The 9,193-nt window shown below is 40.9% G+C and overlaps 1 protein-coding gene across 1 annotated transcript; it reads right to left on the reverse strand.

Annotated features, from left to right (window-relative positions):
• Positions 1–3,824: 3,824 nt before the first annotated feature.
• On the reverse strand, positions 3,825–8,343 carry LOC106086580 (uncharacterized). Its single transcript, XM_013251311.2, has 3 exons — positions 8,281–8,343; positions 7,855–8,172; positions 3,825–3,986 (listed from the first exon to the last, which is right to left on the reverse strand). The coding sequence occupies exons 1-3, from the start codon at positions 8,341–8,343 to the stop codon at positions 3,825–3,827; spliced, it is 543 nt and encodes a 180-aa protein (XP_013106765.2).
• Between the last annotated feature and the right edge of the window lie 850 nt (positions 8,344–9,193).

Below are 9,193 nucleotides of genomic sequence, written 5' to 3' on the forward strand. Positions count from 1 at the left end.
GCCCATAAAAGCTTTTTTTCTTACCCGATTTCGCTGAAATTTGAAACAGAAGGTTATTCTTAGCCTCCTGATATCTGAACTAAATATAGATAAAATCGGACCGATCTCCAGATAAATGGTATAAAACCCATAAAAATTTTATTTTTTCACTGGTTTCGCTGAAATTTGAAACATTGAGTAGTTTTACGCCTCCTAACATAGAACTCAAATATGATTCAAATCGGACCATATTTAGATATAGGTATTGGGTTGCCCAAAAAGTAATTGCGGATTTTTCATATAGTCGGCGTTGACAAATTTTTTCACAGCTTGTGACTCTGTTATTGCATTCTTTCTTTTGTCAGTTATCAGCTGTTACTTTTAGCTTGCTTTAGGAAAAAATGTAAAAAAAGTATATTTGATTAAAGTTCATTCTAAGTTTTATTAAAAATGCATTTACTTTCTTTTAAAAAATCCGCAATTACTTTTTGGGCAACCCAATACATACAGGCCTGGTCGACATTCATGCAGAAATAGTAGCAAATGCGGCGTATATCCATTCCATTAAGGAACAGGGGCAAACCTCTCACATATAAGCCTCTCACTGAGTGCTCTTACCTCTCACTGAGTGCTATCCGATTCAATTCTGAATTCAATGATAAGTTTCTTTCTTTTTATAGCCGAGTCCTAGAGGCGTGTCGCAGTGCCACACCTCTTTGGGGAGACGTCCCCCATTGCATCTGAAGAAGTTGAACTCCTTCGGCAAACCACAGTAGTTTTCGGCTCAATTATGATCCGGCAGATGCAGCCGCGTCTACTCCTACAGAGCGAGAATTGATGCCAACGTGCAGGATGTGTGTTTCGATTGTGACCTGGGACCACACGACACACATCACCTGTTTAACTTCCCAGCCAGACGCACTTTGCTCAGATACATATCCCTCTGAATGCAATCCATCTTAGAATTGGCATAAATATCTTCTTAGACAGCCAGGCAGCCATTAAATCCCTGGAGAACGTATTTCTGAACACAAACCGGGCTCGACTGTCGCAGATCTCTCAACGAGATGGCTGAATAGTTCAAAATTTGCCTGTTCTGGGTGCCGGGTCACAGAGATATCCCAGGGAACTGCAAAGCGGACGTATTTGCGAGACTAGGAACTACCCTACAGATTTCAGGTATACTGGAATCTGTGGGCATGCCTCTGGCGACATGTCTGCTTAGTTTTCAAGACCAGACCCAAAGGACAACGAAGGATAGATGGTCAAAAAGAGCGGGTTGTGAACATTCCAAAACTATGTGGCCTAATCTAGACTTGAAGACGTCTACCGCTTAGCTGTCATTGGCTACAACTGACATCTCACTCATTGTGTCCGTTATGACAGGCCATTGTCTAATCAGAAAACATGCTGACAGAAGCTATGAGGACATCGAAGAAGAAGAGACTATAGAACACCTTCTATGTGTGTGTCCCGCACTAGCAGTTAGAAGGAGTTACACTTTAGGTTCTCATTTCTTTGAGAACCTGTCTTATTTAGCGGATGTGAACAATCGCAAGTTATTGGGCTTTTTTATAGTGATCTGGATGGTTCAACGGTAGGAACTAGAACCCCACCCACCCACGCACCCCACCTTAGTCGCAGAGTTCCTGGATCTTGATATTCGACAGAATCAAGCAGACGAAAGACAGAACACCACACACTGCTACAACAACAACAACTAGGGTTCTTTCTATGCTTAAATAGCGGGCTCAATCTGCCCATCTTTCAGACATCAGGTACTATAGGAGTGTTCCAAGACAGGTTAAGAACAGTAGTCCTATGTTACTGGACTCTAGATAAATCTAGATTCTTCAACATCAGTGTTAAGATTCCGTCGGGGCCCAACGCCTTGGATGACTTGGCGCCACAGATAACATTCGTAACTTCGTCCACGGTAAATTTTGAGGGCTGTTCTTCGGCTCGCATACCATGGATACGACGAATGACTCTCCTCCTAACAATAAATTGACGGTTGAACAACCTGGCGCATCTCTTGGGATCAGTCACAATTACGTCATCAAAAGTGACTGAGGACCTGTCATCCCTTTTTCCCGGGTTCGAGAGTGACCAAGACCAAGGGTTGCTTAAACCGGTACCTAAGTTATATTGCTCCAAGTGTTCAAGCCACAAATTCCGCTTAAATTCCCTCAAACTGCGAGTACCGCTGCTTGCGCCGGGATATTAAGCCGCACTTGGGGTATTTGTCCGCCAGGTAGAAAGGAATTTCCGCTCGGCAACTAGAACATTTGAGGGGGTGCCAACTCACTCACTGAAGTTGCCAACCCAATTGGGTGAAAACCAAAACCGATTTCATAACCTCTGACCTCGGAGGTCGGGCGATGGTGAATATAATGGGAAGGTGGTCTGATGCCAAAGAAATGGCTTCACTAAAGAGATCAGAGGATGCAATGGAGTTGTTTGGCAAGCTACTGTCAATGTTGCCAGTATTTTTTCGTCCCTTATCCCCAAGTTTCGAATCCTTTATCCCCAAAAATCCTCGATTTGAAGTGAATATCACCAAACAATTTTGAAAAACACTGATCTGGGATCATGATTTCTTGAGCCGCTAGAGGGCACAATTCTTATCCGATTTGGCTGAAATGAATGCATGAGGTGTTTTATTATGACTTCCGACAACTGTGCTGAGTATGGTTCAAATCTATCCATAATCTGATATAGTTGCCATATAAACCGATCTGGGGTCTTGACTTCTTGAGGCTCTACAGGGAGCAATTCCTATCCGATTTAGCTGAAATTTTGCACGAGGTGTTTTGTTACGACTTTCAACAACTGTGCAAAGAATAGTTCAAATCTATCCATAATCTGATATAGCTGCCATATTAACCGATCTGGGGTCTTGACTTCTTGAGCCACTAGAGGGAGCAATTATTATCCGATTTATCTAAAATTTTGCATGAGGTGTTTTGTTATTACACTCAACAACTGTGCTAAAAATAGTTCAAATCGGTCAACAACCTGATATAGCTGCCATATAAACCAATCTGGGTTCTTGATTTCTTGAGGCTCTACAGGGAGCAATTATTATCCGATTTGGCTGAAATTTTGCTTGACGTGTTTAGTTACGACTTTCAACAACTGTACTAAAAATTATTCAAATCGGTCCATAACCTGATATAGCTGCCATATAAACCGATCTGGGGTCTTGACTTCTTGAGGCTCTACAGGGAGCAATTCCTATCCGATTTGGCTGAAATTTTGTTCAACGGCTTCCCCCATGACCTTTAACATACGTGTCGAATATGGCATGAATCGGTTTATAGCCTAATGCAGCATCCCTATAAACCGATCGCCCTATTTTACTTCTTCAGTCCCTTAAGTGCGCAATTCTTACTAGATTTTTTTGTTTGATGTTCTCACCAGAAGTCGAACCCTGGCGTTCAGCGTCATTGGCGGACGTGCCAACCTCTGCGCTACGGTGGCCTCCACTTAAAATTGTTAAAAAATTTTTTGGATTTGAACGCTCGACCTTGCATAAATAAGCGAAGCTTGCTATTCATCAACTCCTACTAATCTAGAGTCCTTCAATTCCTTCAAGTTTTCCTATAGCCGGCATAATTAGTCACACTTTACTTGCTGAATACATTAAAATTTTTAATCGGCCCTACCGCTACTTAACAAATTATCAGACACTCCATTTGACCAATTAACAAAAAGTTTTTATTTTTTATAGAAAATATTTACATTAAATATAAAATCACATAAAATAAGAATATAACCGCCTTAAAAACAATAAACCCCACATAATTTATTGCAACTATTGGTGCTTTAAACACGGCTCCAGCTTAGAGCTCTATTTTCTCCGAAAGTTTTCCATGAGAATTGAAGGTTGCCACTGTCTGCTGGCTAATATTGAAGTGTGACAAAACTGTCCAACTTAACTCAGGCAAATAGGTGGGCAGAGCAGATGAGTCAATGGTATAGCCGTGAATGTTGTAGGCGAAATCCTGAAAAAGTACAAAAGTGACCAAAAATCAATAATTTTAAAAGAGTAAAAAAAAAAAACACACAACAAAAATCATTTAAGCAGGGTTGATTTTTGCCCAATTTGTGAGAACTCAATTTTCAAAAATGCTATATCTCGGATATGGGTACACCTTGTTAAGCAAAATTTGGTGCGCAATCTTAGGGTACCAAACTTTTGGGTCAAATAACAAAGGGGGAACGCCATTTCATTTCGAAAGCAGGAAAACCTTACCACACGAATACAAAAAATTTTCGTCCTATTAGTCTGTCATCCTTTATGCTAAAGACTCTTGAGGGGTTGATAAAAACATATCTTAGGGCAAAGATCCTTGGAGATCGCCTATCGCTGCAGCCTCATGCAATATAGTGAAGGCAAATGCAACAGCCCTTCACGACCTAGTCGGCTACATAGAGAGCTCTCTCGCTGTCAAGGAATATAGTATGACATTGAAGGTGCTTGGGATCTGTGGATCTAAAAAGATGGGCCAGAAGAGGAACTCCTCAAGCATGTGTACTGTCTCCTCTACTTTGGAATATAGCCATTAATAATATATACTACTGGGAGGCCACCGTAGCGCAGAGGTTAGCATGTCCGCCTATGACGCTGAACGCCTGGGTTCGAATCCTGGCGAGACCATTAGTAAAAATTTTCAGCGGTGGCTTTCCCCTCCTAATGCTGGCAACATTTGTGAGGTAATATGTCATATGAAACTTCTCTCCAAGAGGTGTCGCATTGCGGCACGCCGTTCGGACTCGGCTATGAAAAGGAGGTCCCTTATCATTGAGCTTAAACTTGAATCGGACTGCACTCATTGATAGGTGAGAAGTTTTTCCCTGTTCCTTAGTGGAATGTTCATGGGCAAAATTTGCAATTGGCAATATACTAATGTCTCTTAAAGGTAGTCACTGTGGCAATTGCGGTTAGGGGAAAGTTTCCAAGTACTCTAAGAGATATACTTCAGGAAGCTCTACGTGCAACAGCAAAGTGGGCTACTGAAAGTGGTCTAGGTATAAATCCGTGCAAGTCAGGATTAGTTTTTTTTAACAGGAGGTACAATTTGTCTACAGCGGCACCTGCCTCCTTGGGAGGAGAGAATGTTCCATTTACAGAAAGCGCAAAATACCTGGGTGTTGTGCTGGAAACTGAACTTCAAATCCAACATTTTGGAGAGGCCAATCAAGGCAACTCTTGTCCTTTACACCTTCAAGAGATTCATTGATAAAAGTTAGGGATTTACACCCGCGTCATGCATTGGATATATACTGCAGTTGTCAGATCTACAAGGCTTTATGGTGTTATGGTCTGGTGGACGGCGTTTCAAAAGTCCACCCACTGTTTAATACCCAGCCGGATCTAAGTTAAGGCTTGTTTGTGCATCACAGCTGCACTGAGGACGACTCCATCTAATGCACTGAAGTTAATGCGACATCTAATACCTCTGGACATTGTGGCTAGACAAATTGCTGCGAACACTGCTGTGAGGCTAAGGGAGCTTTGCCTTTGGTCATGTGGCGGCTCCAGCACTGCGTTTTCCTTAATACAATGTCCGATGTTCCAGGCAGTGTGGATTACACCCTATCTAAGCCGCTTTTTGATAAAAAAAAGCATTGTACCACTACACCAATAAGAAGTATTTGCGCAAAATTACAAGCAGCCAGCTTTACTCCTTCGAAAGTTAGCGTGCTTTCGTCAGACAGACGGACGGACGGACAAACAGAATGACGAAATAAAAATCAAAGAGACATATTATGCCACCGGGGCAATTGAAATATTAATGGGTGCCGCCTACTTAAAATAAACCTAAAACCGACATGTTGGGCGTTTGGGACAAAATAAGACATTAATGAAAGGCTTTGATGATTCGGTTAGGTTTAGCTAAAAAGAGGGTGCTCCATGCTAATATGGACATGCACCTAAATCAGTAATCGGCTTGTTGTCCTCTCTAAAGCCTAATACGTACGAAAGTGCCAAATTCGTGTGTGCCGAATCTTATACACCCTCTACCATGGATCGCGCATGTTATGTTCTTTGCCCGATATATTTTTTATAGACAAACAAAGGATAATAGATAAGAATAACTATGCCATTGGAGCAAAACCAAGCTCTGTACCAATTGGGGTCATACTTGGTTTGGAGACCAAAGTGGAATTGATTGTGCAAAATATCAGCCGAATCGGATAAGATTGCGCCCTCTAGAGGCTGAAGAAGTATAGTTGGGAAATCGGTTTACATGAGAGTTATTTCAGGGTATGAGCTGATTTAGACCATACTTAGCACAGTTTTTCGAAATCAAAACAAACAATTTCATGCAAAATTTTAGGCAAAGCGCCCTCTAGTGGCTCAAAAAGTCAAGATCCCAAATCGGTTTATATGGGAGATGTACACGGTTATGAACCGATTTGGACCATACTTAGTACAGTTGTTGGAAGTCATAACAAAACACTTAGTGCAAAATTTCACTCAAACTATATAATAATTGCGCCCTCTGGCGGCTCAAAAAGTCAAGATCCAAGATCGGTTTATATGGGAACTCTATCAGGTTACTCACTGATTTAGGCCATACTTGGCACAGTTGTTGGAAGTCATAACAAAACACTTCATGCAAAATTTCAGCTAAATCGGACAAAACATGCGCCCGCTAGCGGCTCAAGTAGTCAAGATCCGAAACCGGTTTATATGGAAGCTATACCAGGTTATGAACCAATCTAGATCATACATGCCACAGTTGTTGGAATTCATAACAAAACACTTCATACAAAATTTCAGCTAAATCGGACAAAACATGCGCCCTCTAGCGGCTCAAAAAGCCAAGGTCCGAGATCGGTATATATGGCAGCTATATCAGTTTATGAACCGATTTAGACTACACTGGACACACTTGTTTGAAGTCAAAACAAAACACTGCATGCAAAATTTTAGATAAATCGAATTAGAATTGCGCCTTCGAGAGGCCCAAGAAGTCAAGACCATGGATTAGTTCATATGGCAGCTGTTTCGAAACATGGACCAATTAGGTCCATTTACAATTCCAACCATTAAGAAGAATGTGTGCAAAATTTTAAGCGCCTAGCTTTATTCTTTCGTTAACTTGCCTTCGACAGACGGCAATTATATTAAAATTTTATTATTAAAAATTTTTTAATAAACATACTCGGTGCGAATATCGAGGGGCCTAACACAACTCTTTGTGCATAACTTCAGCAAAATCGGGCCTTAGACCTAAAATCGAAAGATCGGTATATATGGCAATCTGGGGCCACCGGACTACAAATGAAAATTTGGTAAACCAAACAATTTTTGGTGACCGAGGGCCCTGCCAAGAGGCGCCCATACCACCTAGGGCCTTGCACATGATCTCAGCTCCAACCATTTCAATGGACAAAAAGTTATCTCTGTCCGTTCTTAATTTGCATATTTTTTACCAGTTTTTTTCGATTCTATGCCACTGTGCGTCATCAGCAGGCTTTACCACTTTTCACTACTTTGTACTAGAGACATAAATATTTCGTTAAGGGCTACCTTTCAATGTAGTGGAGGCATTATGCCTTCTTGAGGTGTCTCTTTACTGAACCCATTGATACAGTGATAGGACCTTCCGTGGTTGTCTAACAGGGCGAAAACCTTTTGCTTTCGTATGGAACGGAACTCCACCATTATAGAATGTAAGTATTTGGATATAGCTCCCATAAAAACCCTAGGATGTATGGTTGACAATCATATAAACATAAGTCAGACGGACAGACAGAATAGAAATTAATTTTTTGCATTGCTAATTTGAGTTTGTCGTTATCAATACTTCTTCTGAAGCAACCACAAATTATGTTATAATAAAAATCGTTGGCACTCACCTTCTTTAAAGGACAATCACTGGGCAGATTACTAACTCGACGCAATTCATTGAAAATCATTTTCAAAAAGTAATGCTCATGAGCTGCTCCCAAGGCATCGCAAACATTCAGATCGAACACTAGTACAGTCTCTTCGGGTTTTTCTCCATATTTGGCTCTCACTTTGAAGTGCATGGTTATGTTGCTGGTGTCTTCCTTCAATTTAAAGGAGACATTCAGTAGGGGAATACCTTCGGCATTTTTCACCAAGGAGCAGGTATAGTCATAAACTTGGTCCGACAGTGGAGTAGGGCATTCAATATGGGTAAAATAGGCAATCTACAAGAGCGAGAGAGAGAACGGAGAGAGGATGAGCGTTAATTATTATTTAAAAAGGCTCATAGTTGTATCCTTATAAAATAGGGATCGATTTTTGTCAAACTGTACCTTTTTGGCTTGGCCTGTATGAATGATGCTCCATATGAAGAGTATGCCGAATATTAACTTCATGTTCCCGTTGTTTTTCCCTTAAACTTTCAACATAGAATGAATTTGTTTTTTATAAAATGATGGCTTAAATAATGCATATTGGACTTTGTAGGTTTTTTGGAGCAATAGACCATGAAAAGATCAAATTTTCCCCATTGAATATAGCTTTGTAATGATGATGGAAGAATTTTATCAAATTTTAAGATCGACCTAAATATGTATGTATATTTTGGTAACCCATTTAATAGCAAATTTGAATAGCATTACAATAATTCGTATCAGATGCTCATTAATCGCAATTTAAAGTTTTTGGTTTTTATTTTGATACGCAATTTTATGTGGCATTGCTTTTATGAAAATCGACTTCATGATGCAAACAAATTTTGTTTATATGTATTTGCCTAATTCGCTGCTTGTAAGGTTTAAATTTTGACCGATTTAGACCGTACTTGCCACAGTTGGTGAAAGTCATAACAGATAGAGGATATCGTACAAAGAGGATAGGTAGAGGTTGAACAGTGCCGGAGATATCACCACTCCTTGGGGAACTCCCTGTTTCACTCTACTGTGTTTTCACTTCTTACCCCTAAATTCCACAAATGTATGGCGACCACACAGATAATTCACCACCAACGTTTCAGGCCTGGCTGGAGGGACGTGTTGGCGATGTCCTTAAATAGTTTGGCATGGCTGACCGTATCGAATGTCCTCGCTATATCCAGTGCCACGAGCACCGTCCTATCACATGGCCTGGACTGATTGAAGCCACGGCAAATGTGTACGGTGAAGGCATGCGATGCAGTTGTTGTGCTATGCAGTCTTCGAAATCCATGTTGATGCTCGGCGAATGAAAATTCTTCTACGAGGCTCG

This window comes from Stomoxys calcitrans, chromosome 1 (genome assembly GCF_963082655.1).
Source record: "Stomoxys calcitrans chromosome 1, idStoCalc2.1, whole genome shotgun sequence".
Classification (NCBI taxonomy): domain Eukaryota; kingdom Metazoa; phylum Arthropoda; class Insecta; order Diptera; family Muscidae; genus Stomoxys; species Stomoxys calcitrans.